Source organism: Aegilops tauschii, chromosome 3, assembly GCF_002575655.3.
Source record: "Aegilops tauschii subsp. strangulata cultivar AL8/78 chromosome 3, Aet v6.0, whole genome shotgun sequence".
NCBI classification, from domain to species: domain Eukaryota; kingdom Viridiplantae; phylum Streptophyta; class Magnoliopsida; order Poales; family Poaceae; genus Aegilops; species Aegilops tauschii.
This window is the reverse complement of record NC_053037.3, coordinates 430258734-430280794: the sequence shown is the minus strand read 5'-3', so window position 1 is coordinate 430280794 and position 22061 is coordinate 430258734. Positions and strand designations below refer to the sequence as shown.

The 22061-nt window shown below is 39.3% G+C and overlaps 1 protein-coding gene across 6 annotated transcripts; it reads left to right on the top strand.

Moving 5' to 3' along the window:
• The first annotated feature begins 373 nt into the window (after positions 1-373).
• Positions 374-21332, top strand: LOC109741570 (ubiquitin C-terminal hydrolase 13). Of its 6 annotated transcripts, none has more exons than XM_020300657.4 (32): positions 374-621; positions 848-929; positions 1903-2038; positions 2120-2277; positions 4306-4571; positions 4678-4890; positions 4967-5075; positions 5170-5285; positions 6302-6400; positions 7456-7565; positions 8235-8309; positions 10969-11047; positions 11136-11282; positions 11360-11440; positions 11524-11643; positions 12820-12942; positions 14888-14959; positions 15115-15200; positions 15294-15402; positions 15495-15563; positions 15639-15740; positions 17344-17399; positions 17493-17676; positions 17761-17862; positions 17940-18011; positions 18103-18168; positions 18727-18792; positions 19002-19076; positions 20116-20232; positions 20633-20707; positions 20791-20865; positions 20948-21332. In XM_020300657.4, exons 1-32 carry the CDS (start codon positions 592-594, stop codon positions 20987-20989), a joined length of 3312 nt encoding a protein of 1103 aa, XP_020156246.1. In that variant the 5' UTR covers positions 374-591; the 3' UTR covers positions 20990-21332. The 6 variants fall into 6 exon arrangements, with proteins under 6 accessions (XP_020156246.1, XP_020156245.1, XP_073366850.1 ...); XM_020300656.4 differs by having other exon boundaries at positions 20788-20865; XM_073510749.1 differs by having other exon boundaries at positions 421-621; positions 14888-14950.
• The last annotated feature ends 729 nt before the right edge of the window (positions 21333-22061 follow it).

Genomic DNA, 22061 nt, shown 5'->3' with positions numbered 1-22061 from the left:
ATCGGTACGTGTCTCTTTATCATCATATCATCAGTATGCATTCATGCATTTCAAGAGTGTTTTAAATCCCATTACATTTAGTCGTCATATTTCCTTTTGATGAAGTCGTCGCATATTTAACCTATTATTATGTTAAAAAAAATGCATTGTTGCATTTTCACATTTTAAATTTTAGAGTTATTTATCTTATATACATACATAATATATTCAAAAACAATCCTCCAATTCCACAACAATGCTCGAGTCACCGTCTAGTTTTCGCAGCAACACACACCGTGCATTCTGTTCCCTACAGCCCGAAATCTCGATCCCTCTTGCCCTGCGCGAACACGAGCCCCGTCGAAATATCAAACCGACCCTCGATTAAAGCCGCGGCCCCGCGTTCTTTAGAAAACCGCAAAGAGCACGCGCCCCTCCCATCCCTTTTTTTACCCCTTTCCCCCCTTCGTCTTCGTCTCCTCCCCGCTTTGTCCCCCCCGCCCGCCTCTCCCCTAAACCCTAGCACGCGAGCCCCGAATCCCCACACTCACCGCGGCGATCGCCGACGCGACCCAACCCCGCGGCCGCCCGTAGCGGCCGCCGCCGCCGCACATGACCATGGTGACTCCTCGCGCCCCCGAGGTAAAAGCCCCGAGCGACCTCGCCATTCTCGCCACCCCGCCCGAGTCCGCTCGCTTCGGCCCGGAGTGCGCCGCTGTCTCCTCTAGGGTTTCTGCGATTAGGGGGTTGTTTCGACCTGATTCGATTTGGCGTGGTTTTGTGGGCGGTCTTTCTTGGTGGCGATTTGTTCGGTTCTAGTGTTGTTTAGCTCCCCGTGCTGAACTGTTCGGCTGCCTGTTGTCTGCAGCCGCCGCCGCAGGACCAGGACGAGGAGATGCTTGTGCCACAACAGGAAGTGGAGGTCTTTGAGGGGCCGCAGCCGATGGAAGGTGAGGGTTTTCTGTGCCCCCTGTCTGGTTAATTTCGACTGAAAGATCTGCTATGCATTATCTGTGGCTTTCATGGTAAAATGTGTTAAATCTTTTCTGCGTGCTACCGTTCCGTCCTTTCCCATTGTCTGTTTGACTGTTAAATGATTTATGGGCACTCCTTTCAGTCTTAGCTTGATGCCAATTTTTTCTTGGTTTGTACTAATATTAGTTTAAGGGTGATTTTACGGCAGGTTATATAGGTCTACATATGTTTGGTCCATGTACTGCTATCGGTGACATGTTCGTTTCAAAGTTGAATTGCCTGTCTGTTACACCCTACAATATCTGTATTACCAGATGAGTTGATATAACCTACATGTTGCATCAATGAACTTCGAGAAAACAAGAAAATGTTGCATCACAAAATCAAAGGAAATTGATTGAGCATCCAGGTTATAACCAAAGAAAATTTTGCATCAATGAACATGATTTTGATTTTGATTGATGTCGATGTGTACATCGTCCTCAATCGTAGCATGCCAATGCTTTATGGGAGGGTATCGCCACAATTTATGCATTCAATTCTGTATGGCTTTAATAGTTTTTGTAGTGCTGGTGTCTGATGTGAAGGCAAAAAACACTAACGTTAAAAGATGAATCCTGAACTTACATTCCAAAACATGTTGGATTTTGTGGTATCCCTTGCGGCTGTACATGTTTTTCCTTTTTCGGTGGGTGACTAGGTGGTAGATGGCTACTGTTATTAGGTCATGGCGGTGATGGCTTTTCTGTTGTAAGTGCATGTTGATTAGCTAACATATGCTAAGCCTTAGTTGGATGCGTAGCCAATTCCACAAAGGCAACTTTTAACATTATTATTGGTGCGTGCTATGTTTCGCTAAATAGTACACAACTGTCAACGGTGGAGAACAAAAAAGTCAGGTTAGGTGTTAATTTCTTCTTCTCTTGTTTACTCTTATTTGGTCTGCAGAATCCATGCCAGCTGTTGACAATGAAAGTTTGCCTGATGCATCAACTTCCAGATTTACATGGAAGATTGAAAGTATATCCAAGCACAGTGGTAGAAAAACCCACTCTGATATTTTTGTGGTTGGGGGTTACAGCTGGTCAGTAAACACAGCTCTTATTGCTACCTTATACATCCATTACTTCTGTGGCTTACTTCTTTTCCTATTACCTCTTTGCAGGCGAGTGTTGGTTTTCCCCACAGGAAACAATGTAAATCACCTTTCAATGTATCTGGATGTTGCTGATGCCAAGTCTTTACCTATTGGCTGGAGTAGGAGTGCCCAATTTAGCCTTGCTGTGATCAACCAATTAGACAGCAAGCACTCAGTAAGAAAAGGTACCTCCTGTTGTTTCTCAACCGACCTTATTGCGTACCTACGTATCTTGAAGTATTAACTTAAGTTTGATTTCGCTAGCAACACAACTGGTATCCGAATTTTTACTACCTCAAATGTTTGTTCATATAGCTATTGTGAAGCACTCCCTCCGTCCCATAATATAAGAGCGTTTTTAACACTACACTAGTGTAAAAAACGCTCTTATATTATGGGACGGAGGGAGTAGATATTGCGTACTCCGTCTTTTCAGAAATGTAGTCCTCCGTGGGAACCCTGGCATCAACGTTTAGAACTTTGACCAAATTATGTGTGCAAGTATGTGAGTTGACCACGAAAATAATGTCATTGAATTTGACAATTTGTTGCGAAGTCCTTCCATAATGTAGTGTGACACTGTTTTTTGCTGGCATAGTACGATAAAAAATCATAGCCCAAGTCTTGCATTGGAGACTGAAAAGTAATAAGCAACTTAGATTTGTCGACAGAGGGAGTATTTATTAAGCTACATGTTCACTTGCCCTTACTTTTTATTGTTGAACAGTATCTATTTGTTTTATGGCATTTTTCACTATTTTTAGCTTGATGCCTTTGAAGTAAAAGCATGACGTATTGCCTTGACGATTGACACATTTCATGCAGTCTATTGCCTGTTATGTACTAGGGTCAAAGTTCAGAAAAAGCACTAGGCGTTAATATGCGTTTGGCCACCTACTTGTGCTTTTCTAGCTTAGGCGCGATTAGGCGTTTTCTACATAATTGTACGGAGAGGGCTACAAGCAGGCAAGCAGCAGACCAACAAAATCAATAGCGTAGCTAGCAGACCAAGTGGCCAACACAGGCAGCAACTAACAATTAGCAGACCAACAGCACACATTAGTAGCATTACAAGTGCACAGATAGGAGCAGCAGCTTGCTGGAGCACACGACAGTAGCAACAGGCGAGCATCGACAGTACCAGAGCAACTAGCATCAGCAACTCGCGAGCAACTCCACTCCACCAGTCCATCTTGCACCAGCAATGAGAGAAACGGAGAGGGAGAGAGGCAGAGAGCTCACAAGGAGGTAGGAGCAGATCGAAGGCGGGGGAGGAGTAGTGCTTGGGAGCGCGAGGTGGACAAGCTCCGGGTCCGGCAACCGACGACGCGAGGCGGAGGAGATCCGAGTCCGGCAGCTGGCGGCGCGAGGAGAAGCTTCAGCTCCGGCAGCTGGCGGTGCGAGGAGAGCAACCTAACCCTAACATTTGGTATTTGCTTGTGTCCCGCGAGGAGATCCCGCTCCTTTTATTGTCTTTGACGCTGCCCCTGCTTGCAGTTTCACGCCAAATCAGCGCGCCTAATCGCAGCTTTTTGCGCCTAATCGTGCATACGTGCAAAAGGCGCTCCCCCTAGGCGCGCATCACGCCTTTCCGAGCGCGTAGGGCCTAGGCGAGGTGTTAGGCCAGCGCCCGCGTGTAGGCGCGCATAAGCGCACAATTAAGCGCGCTTTTTTGAACTTTGACTAGGGTTAGGTAGAGGCCCCTGCCTTTGGTGGCAAGATATATAAACTATTCTAATGCTTGCTTGATTAATTCCTCATATAGGGTCCTATTTATACAAAATGCCCTAATCTAAGTAACAAATTGTATATCGTCTCTCTTGTTGGTGTAAGACCCAGTCTAACTTGAAAGATAAACTTCCTAACTGAGTGCTTGGTGCTGGGTGGGCCATGTACTATGTGAAACTTCCTAACTGAGATCACGGGGATCCTCTCTGTATCTTGGTGCTGGGTGGGCCATGTACTATATGTTCACAACACTTGCATAATTCTTATTCCACAGCAAAGTGTGCCATACTCCTTAAATTTTCCCCAACCTTAAAAGGAGAATCTCCTGCTGTTTAAAGTTTGCACTGATATTTTTTCTTCACAATTTTCTCTCAGTTGAAAAAACATTTTCTTTTGCTCAATTTTTTAGATTTGAAATGAACTCACATGTTTAGCATATAGTAACTGACACAGTCATTATTTGATGAATTTCCTCCCCCCTGCAGAAGTAACACATACATTTAATTCTCGAGAAAGTGATTGGGGTTTTACGTCCTTTATGCCTTTAATTGATCTATATGATCCTAGTAAAGGTTATATTGTGAACGATCAATGCATCATTGAAGCTGAGGTTGCTGTGCGTAAAATTGTGGATTACTGGAACTACGACTCAAAAAAGGAGACTGGTTATGTTGGTCTCAAGAATCAAGGTGCCACTTGTTACATGAATTCGCTGCTCCAGACACTCTACCATATTCCCTACTTTAGGAAGGTAAGTTGTATTTCTGATTTTTGTTTCCTTTGAAAGTCAAGGCTGTATCTCTAGTTTTTTTGTCGACAATCCATCTGTGGTTCTGATATAAAGAATGATACTGTAGGCTGTGTACCATATGCCTACTGTCGATACACCTTCAGGGAGCATTCCTTTAGCTTTGCAAAGTCTTTTCTACAGACTTCAGCATGGTGACAATAGTATTTCCACAAAAGAGCTGACTAAATCTTTTGGATGGGATTCCTATGAGTCGTTTATGCAGCATGATGTCCAAGAGTTGAATCGGGTTCTATGTGAAAAGCTGGAAGATAAAATGAAGGTTAGGCATTTGCATGCTGATTTTTACATTGAGCAATAACACCCAGTCATTGATGTGCAACTATTCCTTTGTCCAGGGAACTATTGTGGAAGGAACAATACAAAAATTATTTGAAGGTCACCATATGAATTATATTGAGTGCATTGGTGTTGACTACAAATCTACTAGAAAAGAGTCATTCTATGGTAGGTAATAAGTAACAAGGTTAAATCTGGACCTTATTTCTCTAGTGCTCTCTTTGTTGCCATAAGTTCATGCCATATTTATCAAAATTTCCAGATCTCGCACTTGATGTCAAGGGCTGCTCGGATGTTTATGCATCTTTTGATAAGTATGTAGCTGTAGAGATGTTGGATGGTGATAATAAGTATCAATCTGAAAAATACGGCCTGCAGGTTAGTTTGACTTGGCATTTGCTATCCAGAATCTAGAAGACTGTTTAATAAGTTTTTTTTTACTAAATATCAAGGAGCCATGACAATTTGGATGAAATTGTCTTCCTTTTTTGCGCTGGCAAAATCACAGTTCTTTGGATGTTCTCTTAACAACAACTCCTAGGGCAAATGGTCAGAAACCATCCAAATGCCGCATTTAAATGCAGTTGATAGGGTCCCTGACCTGTGAGGCCCACATGTCAGTTCTGATGGGGCAAAGAAACTCAGCAGGAGATGCCATGTCACGCATGCTGAAGTTAACATGTCCGAACCTGGAACGTCCTGGCCACATCATGGGATAGCGAAATGCCCTAATCAGATTCGGGCATGCCCATATCCGCTAGTGACAAGGCACCTCCCGATGAGTTTTTGCCCTGTCAGATCTGACCAGTGGGTCCCATAGGTCAGAAATGTCATGAACTGTGTCGAAATGCTGGATTTTGACAAGCTGTGATTGTTTGCCCCAAAAGTTGTTAAATGAAGAAAATGGCAGAAGTTGTGGTTCTCTGAAACCTTCATCTTGTTGTTTTTGTATAAATTAAAATCTCTTTGTGCAGTTCAATGGATTTTTTGAAGTAGAACTATAATATTCCTTTATCGTGCTAGGAAATTCCTGAGATTCATATTGCCAAACAGCTTGGCAAAGCCCATCTCAGATTGTCTCAATCTGAATAATTATAAGTAAACAAACGCATGATTGCCTGTTCAGGTCCTCCTTAATGCTGTTGTACATGGTTAAATCTTGATTTTGACCGGCGGACCTGTATTCTTTTATTTCTCCTTGGCTGATGATTGGGGTATAAGAGATTGTATATGCATATTTAAGTTCAATATATGGCTGGACTTACTGCTTGATTCTCCAGTATTATTAGGGAAATGCGCTTTGATAATGTTCGTTTTACAGGAAATTGTTTTTACATTATACTTCATGATTGTTTGAGATATTTTAATTTAATACATTTCTTTCCTTTTTTCAGGATGCCAAGAAAGGGATGCTTTTTATTGATTTCCCTCCAGTTCTGCAACTTCAACTGAAGCGGTTTGAATATGATCATGCACGGGATATAATGGTTAAGGTGTGGATTCATTTCTTATGCATTCTCACCATCTTTGTAGGTTTTCTCTGACTTCATTTTCAGTGTGGTGTTTAGTATCACACAAAAAAGGGCACAATAAGTCTACGTAGGCTCTGCACTTAGTAATGTACTATGTTAAATATTCTTTCAGAAAAATCAATGGGAGGGTAACAAGAAATACATTATTCGGTTGTTAGTCTGGTCTATGTGAATTGATCTTTTTTGTAATTTATCCCTCTGGTGGAATTTTTTATCTGTTACTCATCCCATCTAGATCATTTTTGTTTGTGGAATATGGTGAGCTATAATGCTAAACTGCTTGCCCAAGCATTTTGTTTCGTTGCAGTTTAGTTAAGTTTTAACACACTTATTTATCATCAATGTTAGAATAGATACCAAGTCAAGGTGCATATAAGCTATTGACATGCCCATTCCCCATAATTGTTTGTTTCACTCATTTCAGTAATACACCAACTGCACATGCAAAGGTATTAGTTATGTGTGTGTATTTTACTTTTAATATTTCCCTTCTGTATTCATACTATCAAGAGGTCCCCACTTGGCCTGGTGCAGTGGTGAAGTACTCCCCACTTGTGCCAATAGGTTCGACGAGGCCTCTCTGCATGCTTGCCCCATATTCCTTCCCCAGACCCCACCTGGTGGGAGCTTCTTGCACTGGGTCTGTCCTTAGTGTTATTCAAGCATTTGGAAGGTTAGGTACCACGTCCTTAGAATCTAAAGCATCAATCAGAGTCAACAAAAGATATTCTGCCATCGGCAAATTGTTTCGTTTACCTATTAGTCTACATATCTACTAATGTGCTTGACGTAGAGATAGTTTTTGATATCTCGAACAATTTAAGGTGGGTAATTCTTATATTCAGTTCAGTATTAGTGATCAATAGTCTGCCGGTGATTTTAATGTTCTTTGATTAGTATTTGAAAAACCAGGGTTGCTGAAGGCTGGGTGTGTTTATTTTTTGTCAAGTACTTTCTCATGCATATGTTATTGGTTTTGTTTTAGCGTTTACATTAAGTCTACTCTGACAATGTAGATAAACGACCGTTATGAGTTCCCACTTCAGTTGGATCTTGACAGAGATGACGGGAAATATCTCTCTCCAGAAGCTGATAGGAGTGTGCGCAACCTCTATACTCTTCACAGGTAATAGTTTAATAGGTTTTTTGTGCATTTCTGTTATGCCATATTTAGTGTCGCATAGGTGGTTAATTATTTAACAGTTAATATTTACGTGCTGCAAATGTTAATTTTGCCCAGTTAATTTCTTAGCAATTACATTGTTCACACACTATGCATGTGTTGTTACTTCATTATTCATCCCTGTCAGTTTGTACTACCTCCTTTCTGGTTTAAAAGGCCCACACGTGTACCTAGATTGATAATTTGATCAACGTAACCCGAGTCTTATATCACAAAAATTATACCGAAACTTCAAATGTTACATTTTCTAATGTTTTAACTTTTATGACATAAAATTTGTATTATATTGGTTGAATTGCTGCTCTAGGGATATGTGGGCCTTTTAAACCGGAAAGGATGTAGTAGCAGTGAATGAACTAACGTGGTGCAAATACAGTCTATTTATTTTAGAATATTATTAGCACACACTGCCATTGTCCTCCATTTTATCTTAGTTTGCTGTCTTGAGGGCATAAACTTTTCATGATGCATATTGGATTGCACTTTTCCAGCGACAACCTTTTGGATTATTATGTATATAAATGTTGCAATTTCAGCCTGTACTAGTGTACTGGGACATGGTCTGGAGTTTGTCTTGTTGACTTTGAACCTTATGTCTTTTCTTGAATGCAGTGTGCTAGTTCACAGTGGTGGAGTTAGTGGTGGACACTACTATGCCTTCATCCGCCCTACCCTTTCTAATCAATGGTATGGTTCGATTGTAAATAGTAGATGCTTTCTTATGGGCAGACTTATTGGATATGGTTATTTGGTACTCAATTAATTTTTCAATTTAATCCTCATGTGAGAAAATGATTCGAGTGAAAACATTATGATCAAAATTGTGTACCTAGTATGTGCTTTTGATCTTCTTTGGGGGACTGTATGCTAATCTATTACCTACTAATAAAGGGAGGTAATATTCTTGGTCCGTCATAAAGTTTTGCAAAAAAAACCTGACCTTCTTATTATTCAATCCGCAATCCGCACGCAGCCCATTGAGAGCAGCGAAAAAAATATTGCCATGATTGAGGTTTGAACGCACGACCTACACAGTCGTAGCGAAGGCCACAACCAACTCACCTAGCTTCTTCTGCTAGAAAACGTGATCCTACCCAATAAAATAGTCCCACCTCGCTCTTTTGCTTAAAATCTCACCGGTTTATATACGCATGCAAGTTGTCGTAGAATCAACCAGCTGCCCCAAGAATTAACAAACGAAGGTTGAGGTGTTGGCCCTACATATCCTGGGGAAAGGAAGAAATTAAAACTCTACAAATAAGTTGGTGTGCGGTTGCATGTGACAAATAAGAAAGGGAGTTAAGCCAAGCATGCTCCTGGGAACAGGAGCGGCTAATTAAGTCAAGTATGCGGCATGGCCAATCAAAGAGGCACATGCATTAAGAAGCGACACCTAACAGTACAAAGGAAGGAACGTAACTGCTACCCCTTGACCCAATAAATTCGAAATAAGGGATTATGTTGTTCCGCTCTCAAATTGATGGTTAAAGAAAGTGCACAAAAATTAATCCTTCCGGAGTCGGAGTCCAACTGTTTCTATTAATCAAATTTTGCAAGAGAAAAGCTAAAGGGTTAATTGAGCAGTTTTTGTTCATTTGCAACTTTTCTAGACTTTAGCATACGACTTTGCCGTCGTCAGTTGACCGTTTGGATGTTGTCGTGCCATATTGGTAGACGTTTATATGGACACACTAATTTTCTCTCCTGTTGCAACGCACGGGCATATGTGCTAGTAGCTTTAAAAGTTGATACGGGCCTTAGTTCATCTTTGGAAATTAGTCATAGTTGCGAGGACGTTGGTTCTTGTCCTTCTGTGTAGGGGCCATTTCCAGGCTGTGGGTGACAATTACATCAGCGAAGTTTGATAGTTATATATGAAATGAGAGATGGAGAATCACTCCATCTTATAAAAGGAGTTCCCACCTTGGATTACGAGTCAGGACTAGTCAATAGACTAGGCTATGAGTCTCAACTCCAGGGCTGACTTCACTTCAGTGTCAACTAGTCTATGAGTCGCAACTTCAGTGTCGATATTGTCAATTAGTCACGCTTAGTCTATGAGTCTCAACCTCGGAACGACTCGTCGACTTGTAAACCTTTCCACTAATAGACTATCTGTAAGTAACTACCATGGAAGCCTTATAAATAAATGTTCTGATATTAGCTTAATGATCAACCTCTTAAGTTCTAACTGCTCCCGTGGTTGCTTGATGTTGCTCCACCATCACCCTGTGTTGTACTGATATAGTCACAAGCTCATTGTTGCCTGGAACCACACTGGCCATTGGACTTGTGGCAAAAAGGCTCCATAGTGTTGATTTCTATGAGAAAAAGCATTGTTCTTCTTCCTTTTCATCAAGATATAAACCTTCTCCCACATTATTTATCCTAAAAGGAACTTAATGTTTGCTATGGTTTTAAAGTTGTTGCTATAATTTGAACTACTTTTGATCAATTGTTATGTGTCTTTTAAGGCGTTGCCTCGCACCACACCTTACGCCCTTGAAAGGTGAAAAAGCATTGTTCTTCTTCCTTTTCATCAAGATATAAACCTTCTCCCACAATATTTATCCTAAAAAGAACTTAATGTTTGCTATGGTTTTAAAGTTGTTGCTGTAATTTGAACTACTTTTGATCAATTGTTATGTCTCTTTAAGGCGTTGCCTCGCACCACACCTTACACCCTTGAAAGGTGAAAAGGGGTGGGCTGACTCGCATTGCCTTACCAGCGCCACGCTGTTGGCTTTTGTAGGTTTACTCAATTTGTTTGGAAGAATTAAAATAGAGTATTAAAAAAATATGGACCTTCAAATCGCCTTGACTTGCCGCCTGAAACGTCATGGTGTTAGCTTTTGCATTTCGCATTTGTAAGGCAAACGGATTTGATTTGTGTACTACTAACACTGACCTTTGTCTGTTGCATGCCACTACAATCGTTCTGTTGTATCATCTGTCGCAGTGCATTTCTAATTAATATGTAAATAGCCACATAGCTACTAAAACTGACCTTTGTCTTATCATCTGTCACATTGCATTTCTAATTAATAATATCTAAATAGTCACATAGTCACCCTCTTTTATATATTCTTAGGAATAGTCACTATGTATTGCCATCACTGAATGCTATTTGATAAGGACCATGTTTGCTGATATTTTTGGATACCCAGAACCTCAGAATGGGGAACTTTGGATTAGTTAACTTACTGCGAAGATGTGCTTGTTGCCTGATTGCTTTGTTGCTATAAAGCCCTCTTTCCCTATAGTCTCTTTATATGTTTCAGCACTACATTGGACAATCACAAGTGGATTGTGTGCAATTCATTGACTTTACAAATTTGCAATGTAGGTACAAGTTCGATGATGAACGAGTGACAAAAGAAGACCTGAAACGGGCGTTGGAGGAGCAGTATGGTGGCGAGGAAGAGGTAATATCCATTTGGAAATATTGAAACGTTTCATGTTGGCCATTGCTAAATTTTCTTACTGCAAATGCTGTTTGTTTCTTGGTTACAGCTCCCCCATACTAATCCTGGACTGAATATGAACCCACTTAAATTTACCAAGTATTCAAATGCTTACATGCTTGTGTACATACGTGAAAGTGACAAAGAGAAAATTGTTTGTGATTTGGAAGAGACAGACATCAATGAAGACCTTAAGGTAGTATTCTCATTATTTTTCATTTTTGCCTTTTGATGTCATAGAGTTCATTTCAACATCGTGTAAATTCTTCTCAGACTAGGCTAAGAAAGGAAGACGAAGACAAAGAGAACAAGAAAAAAGAGAAAGCTGAGGCTCACATGTTCACCACATTTAAGGTTTCTCTTTATATCGTTATCTGACTGGGATTGTGATTCTGATTGCTGTTCTCACTTGGTTCTTCATTTGAACAATTACCCAGGTGGCCAGAGATCATGATTTGGCAGCACAAATTGGACGAGACTTGTTTTTTGATCTCGTGGATTATGAAAAAATTCATCCTATCCGTGTACTTAAAGACATGCCATTCAACCAGGTTAAGGTAATTATTCTCACTGAATAGCCATGTTGCTCTGGATATGAAGATATTTTGTAAATTAAATATGTGTGCTCTTTGCATATAGTCATGATTCCCAACTGCAGAATTTCTGATGCCCTTTTAAGTTGTACTTGCGTGCTGTTTTTTTCCTTTTGTTTCAAGCATTTGTAATAGTTAGACTGGCGTCATTGAATATAATTATTCACTTTTGGCATTATAGGAATGGTACAGTAATTGCTGCTACTTTGCTGACTGGGTACCTAAAACAGTTTTTTTCCTTTCCTTTCTTCTGTTTCAAGCATTTGTAATAGTTAGACTGGAGTCATTGAATATAATTCTTCACTTTTGGCATTATAGGAATGGTACAGTAATTTTTGCTGCTACTTTGTTGATTGGGTAACTAAAACAGTTATTTATTTGATTTGGTTAACTAAATAAATTTTTTATCCACTGCACTGGTTACCATAGTAAATGCTTTCGATGAATGTGTGTGTGCAGTGAGTTTACTAAAATGAAAATTTGTGTGTGCATACATAGGTCGCATATTACTCCCTCCGGACCGGTTTACAAGTCTCCCCTTTATTTTGAGCTTAACTTTGACCATAGATTTAGAAAAAGTATAATTTATTTGCCACAAAAAAGTATATAGTTGGAAACTTTTTTTTGAATGTGAATCCTGTGGTATCGTTTTTCTAGTGTTTCTTCTCTGTATGTATGTGTATAGTTGAAATTTGTGCTTCCGTTTACTGTTTTGTGTGTGGGATTGGAATAAAGCTGTAATATATTAAACAATGCTTATTGTTTAAGTCTCCCCTTTATTTTGAGCTTAACTTTGATCATCGATTTAGAAAAAGTATAATTTATTTGCCACAAAAAGTATATAATTGGAAACTTTTTCTTGAATGTGAATCCTGTGATATTGTTTTTCTAGTGTTTCTTCTTCTTTGTATGTATGTGTATAGTTGAAATTTCCGTTTACTGTTTTGTGTGTGGGATTGGAATAAAGCTGTAATATATTAAACAATGCTTATTGGGAATTGAATAATGGTTTAGTTGACTTTGGTTGCAACAATCATATTGTTGGGCATCCACTTTTTAACCGATCTTAGTTTTTCTTGTTTGCATTTAACTACAATGCCAAAGGATGTGTGTATTGGTTTAATGAATATTACTTGACAGGAGGAGTTCTCGAAAGAATTTGGTATCCCCGTCCACTCCCAGAGATTTTGGTGGTGGTCTAAGCGGCAGAACAACACCTACAGGCCCACTCGGCCATTAACTCAACAGGAGGAATCATATACTGTAAGTGAATATTGACATATATTAATTGTTTGCTTAAACTTTGCTTGACAGTGGTTGTGTTTGGTTCCTGCACTTTTGGTAACATGATGTTGAAATCTATCTGTCATTGTGAGTTTTTTTATGTACTGGGATTTGTTTAATACATAAGGAAAAATTCTCATTGGTTTGTGACTAGGGACTGGTCTTTGGTACTTCGTTTAGGTGACTGCTGTTAGATTTTTCTGCATGAAATATACTCCAGGTGACTGATGTTGGATTTTTCTGCACAAAGTATGCTCCAGGGTTCAGTTCAGTGTCATGTAGTAACGCATCGGTATACTTGTACAAGTATGGCAATACAACATTTCTCAAATGTATAAAAGAATAATAATACTCCCTCCGATCCATATTAATTGTCGCTGATAATCAGGATCGGAGGGATCCATATTAATTGTCGCTGATAATCAGGATCGGAGGGAGTAACTATTTTATGCTTCACAACTTGTCCAAATTATAAAAGCTGGACATCTCGTTTTCTCCTGTTGTCGTATCTTTTCCTTCTATTCTTCCGAATATCTTATCTCAGACACTTAGACCAAATGATCTTCTTCACGCACATTCCTTTTGATTTCTCATTGGTTCCGGTGCAATAAAGCATGTAGGCAGCAGGCGAGGAGGGGACAACATGCAGCTTCTAGTTCCTCTGATCTGTTATTTAAAAAATTGGCTGCAGAATCTCCTCCATCTCTCTTATCAATTTCACAGTGCCAACTGGGTAACCATACCAATATACAGTCGCGTTGGGGTGTAGCCTTTTATCTTTTCCTGTAAATAAAAATGTTATTCCTGCACTCCGAGGTACGTGCTGGAGCTGCACTTGTGCGAGTTATCCTATGTGTTCCTTACTACTGCTATACTGCTTGACAAAATTACCAGCACATCAGTGGTGCCATGTAATTGTCCTTGTTAGCCTTGTACCATTATCTCCATTGTTCAAGGAAGCGTTTTTAAGCGACGCTTAAGCACTGAGCAATGGCAAAACACTTCGCTTTGTCCCTAAGTGGTATATTAAGCTTTTTTGTTTTTTTTTGGCTGTTTTTGAATTACTTCTGTAGTTCTGCTTGGCTGCTTGCGCAATAATGGCAATATGCCATTTTACCTCATTGCTTTATTAGGGTCTGTTTGGGAAGCATTTACTTCAGATTCTGGGCACATGATCTCTATTAGACTATGTCTATTTGAACTGAACTGCATTTTAGTTGTTATTTTGCTTGCTGTGTGAACCTGATGTATACTCCCTCCGTCCCAAATTACTTGTCTTAGAATTGTCTAGATATGGATGTATCTAGACACGTGTCTAGATACATCCATATCTAGACAATTCTAAGACAAGTAATTTGGGACGGAGGTAATGTTTGGTATGGTGTGAACTGCATTTTAGATGATATATTTCAATTACGTATGTGCTATGTTTCCCATTTTCCTGTGCATATTATTCAAAAACAGTCAAATTCTGGCCAATTTTAAAAAAACAATTAAGCTGTGCTCAAGCGCTCATTGCTCTAAGCTGTGGCCTTCAGCTTTGCTTATGCTTTCTGTTTTTTTTTGAACATTAATCATCTCACCCCCAGTCAACAGTATTAGCTAAGTGCAAAGTTGAAATGATTAAGTGAGCCCAAGTAAATCTCTGACTTTAGGTACAGACACTTAGACATGAACCTTTTCAAACAATTAACATGTGGCCATCACATTAAATGTTTGTCTCCTAGTTGTGTGTGTCTTGAGTTCCCATTTATTCCTATGAAGCCATGTGTTTCCTGCCTTGGTCTGCCTAATTGGTGATCGAGCGCTGCGGTGCTAATTTTGCTGCCTGACTGGCGCCTTCATGGACATTGGCATCCATTTATTATATGCATCACTATTAGTTTTCTTGATTCACACTTAAATAATTCGATTTTTTTTTCAGGTTGGACAGCTTAAAGATGCAGCAATTCGAATGAACAGTTCTGAATTGAGGTTGTACTTGGAGGTTGTACAGGTTAATATTATGAACAGCTTTTTATACTCAGTTTAGCTTTTTTATATAGTTCATCTACTCAACTGCAGTGTGCCATCTGTAGCTAAGGTGCATTGGTCTTGTTTACTGGTGTGCCATCTGGTGTGCCATCTAATATTTGCTTGTGACACTTGCAGGAGAATCATTTGACTCTTGCTTCGAGGACAAAGGATGATATTTTGCTTTTCTTCAAGCTCTATGACCCTGAAAAAGAAGAACTAAGGTTGCTTCTTTCTCCAGCTTGACATTTTATTATTATGGAATCGTCTGGCAACACTGAATATGTCTAATATTATCCCCTGCGATTATGAAACAGATATGTTGGGAATCTTCTCTTGAAAGCATCAAGTAAGCCATCTGATATAGTGCCAAAATTGAACGAGATAGCAGGATTTCAGCACGATGAAGACATTGAGTTGTACGAGGTTTGTTTTGACGTCATTCGAATTGGGGTTGAGTTCTTCCCGTTTAAAAAAAGTTTTGGTAGCACAATGACATTTTACTTGTACCTCTGTAGGAAATAAAATTTGAGCCAAATATTATGTGTGAACCAGTTGACTGTGATGTTTCCTTCAGTTTAAACCAGGTTTGTGCCATTAAAGTTATGCTTAATATTTATCATTGTCTGTATTACTTATGGCATGTTTTTTGCTGCTTTCAGATTGCAGATGGAGACATATTGTGCTACCAAAAACGTTGTTCTCTGGACCAACACCGACATCCCAATGTATCTTCTTTCTTTGAATATGTCCATAATAGACAGGTAAATTTGTCTGGCTCTTGGACTCCTTTTTTCCCCTTGCAATACCTTGCCGTGCTTTAATATTTCGTAGTTCATGCTCGTGATACTTAAATTCCTGTGTCCTTTTTGGCCACGTGCCTTTATCAATCATTAAAGCTAGAGATCTTACATGTTACGGCCTCTGTATCTGTTTGAGCACCTAATCTGCTAGCAATGATTGGTCCATGATTTGTCCCAACTCTTTTTCTATGGTTGGTTAGATTGTTGACATGATTCAGTTGCCAAAAAATGATTGTTAACATGGTGTTTTTGTTTGCGTAAAACTGCTTGAAGGCTGAAGTATGTGTTGCTTCATGGAGCTAGTGCTTCAATTGTAGCATTATGCTATGTCTTAATCTATGTGTGAAAGAAGTTACCGACCATGCCCTGTGCAAAGTGATGTTTTCTTGGGTTGGCATGCATGCATTTGTTGGTGTGTGATGTATGTTTGGGTTTGACTGCTAATTTAATATATTTTACCTGCTTGTCAAACGAAAGTAGAGCATTATGCTTTCAATTGCATGCTGGTTCTGAGGAGTAAAACCAGATTGTAAAATCACTGTCAATTATGAACGGTAGATATATCATTTGATGAAAGTACTTAAACTCTGTTGACTTAAGCCTACTACTGAGCTCAAATTTGGTGATATGTTGTCGAAGTAGAGTGCTTAATTCATAATAGGAGAATATTTTGTATATGCCATAATTTCATGAAAGCCGTATGATCTGATACGGGTTATAGTTTGAGGTTTATCTTGATTTGGAAGTGTCTGTTTGTGTTAATACATTTCTGATGTCCTGACAGAAACGGTCAGTACACCAATGTTTGTCTCTACATCAGTTTAGCTTGTTAATATTTGTTGTCATTTTGAATTTAAGCTCTTTTGCTATTATAAATTTTAATGCATATGTTTTTTTAGTAAAAGATCATTAGCACGATAGCTTTTTTTGTGCAGGACCTATATTAAGTAGGAAGTAGACATTGTTCCCCACATTGCAAAACAGATGGTGCTTTTCTGTGCAGGGTGATACTGTAGAATAAGTTCCTTGTCACAAAATAGATGACATTTTGTTTTATCAAGCTAGTCCTTCAAACTTCTCCCTTCATTAATATTAATCATACTATTTATTATGATTCGTAGTAGAGCAGACGAGATGAAAATTAAGTTTTTAATCTAGTTGTTCAGGGAAGATAGGTGATTCGTAATTCTGTGTGATCTCTTAATTTGTGTGCCACTTTTAGTTGTGTGCTAGAAGGGGAGCCTTGGCGCAGTGGTAAAAGGGGTTGCCTTGTGACCATGAGGTCACGGGTTCATGTCCTTGAAACAGCCTCTTACAGAAATGTAGGGAAAGGCTGCGTACAATAGACCCAAAGTGGCCGGACCCTTCCCCGGACCCTGCGCAAGCAGGAGCTACATGCACCGGGCTGTCCTTTTAGTTGTGTGCTAGTCTGGTGTTTGATGTTCCTTCAATAGTCATTGTCATATATACGTGAGGCAGTTTTACTTTTTTTCAAAAGCTTATTTTTACAGTTGTTGTCTAATGGTTGTTTTTACTGAAATTTTTTGATTGCTGCTATCTATAGGTTGTGCACTTCAGATTGCTTGAAAAGCCAAAACAAGACGACTTCTCTCTAGAACTGTATGTGTCAGGAATCTCTGAACCTTCATAACACATTGACAGTTTTCTTTCATAAATAAGCACTGATAACTGCTTTTACTTTCATACTTGTAGATCAAAACGTTCCACATATGATGATGTTGTTGAGAAAGTTGCACAACATCTTGGTATGGATGATCCTTCAAAACTCCGCCTTACTCAGCACATCCCTCATTTACAGCAACCGAAACATCAATACATCAAGTATAGAAGTATTGATCATCTTTCGGACATGTTACTTTTACGTAACCCCAATCAGGTCAGGCACCCTTTTTTTTTTTCATGTTTTCCTATTTATTTACTACATTGCATGGGATTACTTGAGCTTCCTTTTTTCTTGCAGATGTCTGACATTTTATATTATGAAATACTGGACATTCCTTTGCCAGAACTGCAAGGTCTGATAACATTGAGAGTTGCTTTTCACCAAGCTACACCTAATGAGGTAGTTTGCACCAAATTTTGTGCTTATAGCCGCTTTTATGTGTCTAAACATGTCCTGCAATAACCTTTGTTTATCAGGTGCTGTTTCACATTATACGATTGCCAAAGGGTAGCACTTATTCTGATTTGATCGACGACTTAAAATCAAAGGTGAATTTACTGTAAATACTGTTAGTTTCTTGAAAGGGTTTTTATGTTCTGCCAAATTGATCTTGAATTTTTCTATTTTTCCTTTTCTTAGGTTCAGCTATCTCGAAGTGATGCTGAGCTTAGGCTATTTCAGGTCAACAATAACAAGATATGGAAGGTACTTGTTATTTCTGTTGCGCCATGGAAGTTATCATTCCTCTAGACTAGATTTTTATAATGTATGGTCATATTCAGTTGTTTATTTACTATTGAAATGTTGGTTCGGAAACAGTAGAGTTGTATTATCACGAAAGTCAACTTGTACCATGATGCATGTCTTCAGTTTAGTAGGTTGCAATGGCTGAAATATGGTACACCCTTATAGACGAATGCGCTGACTGTGACAGTATGCTGGTAGGAATTAGGAAGGCAGTGCACTAGTCCTTGCCTGGGTGGTACTACACCATGATGGGGCTACAAACCCCACTTCTTTTGCAGTCCGTGCAATAAAAAAAATCAAATATAAATTGTAACCATGGATATCCATCTGTAAAGAATGTGGTTTTGGCTGTCTGCAAGGAAAGTACAAATCTTGTCATGGTTCGTGATTTCATTTTACTTCTTTAAAGTTCCGTCTCTCTTTTATGAATCCAGTCTCATTAAGATGATGCACATACTTCACAAATAATCCAGTTAACCTTTGTATGCATTATCAGTCATTTGCCTTATTTTTCAGGTGTACCTGCCTACTGAGAAAATAGATGCAGTTCATGATCCAAATGTACCTCTTCATGTTGAGGAGGTATGCACCATAAACACAAATGCTGTTTACAGTCTCAGAAGCTCTAAAGGCTTAACCTCAGGCCATTTACTCCTATTACAGATCCATTGTTTTCTTGCTTTGGTTTTATTAAGGAGTGACTTGGTCCATGTTCATCTCATTTATTATATGCACTTCATGTAATTACCTGGTGTCTTTTCTCTCCAGTTTCCTAATTTTTTTATTGTCAGATTCCTGAAGTAGAGAAAAGTGCCGGTCCGCGAGACCGTTTGGTTCATGTCGTCCACTTCTTCAAAGATAACCAGGTATTATCGTTTTTATGCATCTATGTAGTCCTAAACCGTTGATGTTTCATGTACGGATATGGATTCCTTATATAGTTTTGAATCCTCAGGATGCTTCAAGCTCCTTTGAAGCTAACGTACAGAACATAGTGATCTATAAAAGTACTGGTAATTAGTAGTTGCCATGATTGAGGAGATGTGCTCTGACTGATTTACTTGAGCAAACCTATGCTGAAAAAGTTTATGTACTGAGGAGCAACATGATCATGGCTGCTCTGCAATTGTCACTCGCTCAGGCATGTTAATGTGCTAGCTTCAACTTGCATGCCTTTGCCTCTTCAGAGCTTTGGGCTTAGAAAAATCTGTTAAAAGTCGTCGTCTTGTATATGCCTAAGAAACTGGTGGGCTCTGTGCAGTATTGTTATGTCATACAGATTTAAAATTTTGATGTAAAAAATATCAGTGTGTTAGATTCAACTTATTCAGAATAGGCTTGGTCTGTTGAAATAGCTAGCTTTGGGCTTGTACGAATAATCCATCAAAACTTGTCTTGTGTAGGCACAAAAAGTTGTTGGGCTGTTGTTGTGTCATACGTTTATAACTCATTTCGTTTGATATTTGAATTTTTTTGCTGAGTTTCGTCGATTTGAAATTAAACAGCTGGATATAATAGTTTGGAGTGTTGTGCAGTCTTAACACATGAATGCCGAAACAGTCACATCAGCTTGACAGTCCTAGTGGTGTGTACCTTTTATCCCTTTGTGCGGACGCTGTGGAAATTCCGTTTCATTGCACACCAATAAATTGTTTCATTTCCATGTGCTTGCAAATTTGCGGCTGGGTTCCACTAGAGCATGACCCTAACAGGTTCTCAAAGCAAAAGCAGAAAGCAAAAACAAGAAACAATGACAGCTCCAACATCTATTTGCCCTTATCATAGCATTTCTGGCCTTTTCTATTGTTTGGTATCTTGGTCTTCTACTCTTTTTGCACACTGTCAGAGAGAAGCAATAATACTTTGTATGCTATTGTTGCTGAATCAGTCACTTCATCTTTGCAGCACATTCAATACTATGGAGTGCCATTCTTCTTCCTTATTCGTGAGGGTGAAGCTTTGTCAGATATCAAAGTGCGCATTCAAAAGAAATTTGAGGTTCCAGACGAGCAGTTTCTTAAGGTGTGGTCTTGGCCTTCTATTTTTTGTATAATGTAATTTTCTGCAAAAAAATCTATCCTTTTCACTGCTATTATAAACAGTCCCTGGGCATAGCTAATGTACTGACTGCCATTTACTAGGTCCATTCCTTTATTCTGCCGAATATATCATCTGAAAATCAGTGTTGAAATAGGCTTTGTCATTATAGGTGTGCGATCTACTCCCTCCGTCCCAAAATATAAGATAATTTTTGACATTATCAGTGTAAAAAATGATCTTATATTTTGGGACAGAGGGAGTAAATTGTAAAAATAGGTATATCTTGGTTCAGTTAGAGGAATATTGGATGCGCTTTTGTTAGTGTTTTCCTGTTTATGTTGCATCTTGTTGCCGTATCTGATTTTATGTTGTTTTGTCTCAGTGGAAATTTGCTTATGTTGCCTACAATCGCCCGGATTACCTTCAAGATTCAGATATTGTGTTGAGCCGATTCCAGGTGGAGTACATTTTGTTTTTTTGGATGTTTGACAGAAAATATGCCTTTATTCAAACTTTTCTTGCTGGTATTTCTTTCAGCAGAAAAACATTTATGGACCATGGGAACAATCCCTAGGACTGGAGCACTCAGACATGCCCACCAAAAGGGCCAATCAGGTATTTAACTATAAAGACTGCCAACACATAACAGATATGTTAGTTGCTGTATTATTCTCAAAGTAGGTCTAAACAACTGCAGAATCGCCATTCTTTTGAAAAGCCGGTGAAGATCTACAACTAAAGATGCCGATATTTTCAGTTCTGACCTGACGGTTTCTCTAAACGAATGGGCAAGAACACCAATGTTATTTACGCACACCCTGCAGATGAAGTGGCGGCAAAATCCATGACCATGATGTGCTTTTGACCCGGTAGTTATACAGATGTAGTACCGGCTGTTGAGAGGGTGCTGTGCTGAGTTATTATTTGTTTGGAGGGGACGTTGCATACAGCGGATGTATTGTGGCTTGTCGAAAGGAAATTAACATTTGGTTGGCTGTACAGTGATTGATAGAACTTTTTTGCTTAGATCAATTTAACTTTGTAAGCTGTGTATTTTGCAGTGAATTTTTGCACTCGGTTGATTCTGTGGTCGTTGCCTTAGCTATAAAATATTCTGTGCGACTCGTCCAAATACCAATCTTCTTTAAAACCCAAGGTTTAATCTTTTGGTTGCTTTGTTGCCAGATCTGAGCTATTGCTTCTATTATTAAAGTACATGCAGCTAAAAACAAAATAATAAGACGTCATTCTAATTTATAACTACTCCCTCCGTTCCTAAATATAAGTCTTTCTAGAGATTTTAACAAGTGACTACATATGGAGCAAAATGAATGAATGTAAAATATGTCTACGCATATCCGTATATTGTAGTCCATTTGAAATGTCTAAAAAAGGATTTATATTTAGAAACGGGGGAGTACCTTCTTGTGCTAATGCAACATGCCTACTATATAAAATTGGTGCTTGTGTTTGGGGGCTTTTGGAACATAGCCACCCGATTTCCTAATCCAAACCATGTGAGAGAAACACGTTCTAAAACAATAGCTGCCAATCCCCTTTGCGTTTACGCTCTGCCCCCTTCCTCATGATTCGTCCTTCCTCTTTGCTTACCGCCATTCATCCCATGAGGCGGTGGTTTGCGCTCCTATTGCATCCGTTGCCGCGCTTTGTTGCCTTTGCACGAAGAGTGGCGGCTGTCAGTGCACTGCATGAGATGGTGGCACATGAGAATGTTGAGCTGCCCCCTTTTGTTGTGTGGCGCACATCTGCCCCCACCACTTCCTAGAGGGTCAGCACATCTAACAATATTC

What these genes read in the sequence shown, in the direction of transcription:
- LOC109741570 (XM_020300656.4), top strand. Translation starts at nt 592, where the DNA reads ATGACCATGGTGACTCCTCGCGCCCCCGAG. An exon ending in GTGGTTGGGGGTTACAGCTG is followed by an intron (nt 2,039 to 2,119) that starts GTCAGTAAACAC and finishes ACCTCTTTGCAG; the next exon opens with GCGAGTGTTGGTTTTCCCCA. An exon ending in TTTCCTTCAGTTTAAACCAG is followed by an intron (nt 15,564 to 15,638) that starts GTTTGTGCCATT and finishes TGCTGCTTTCAG; the next exon opens with ATTGCAGATGGAGACATATT.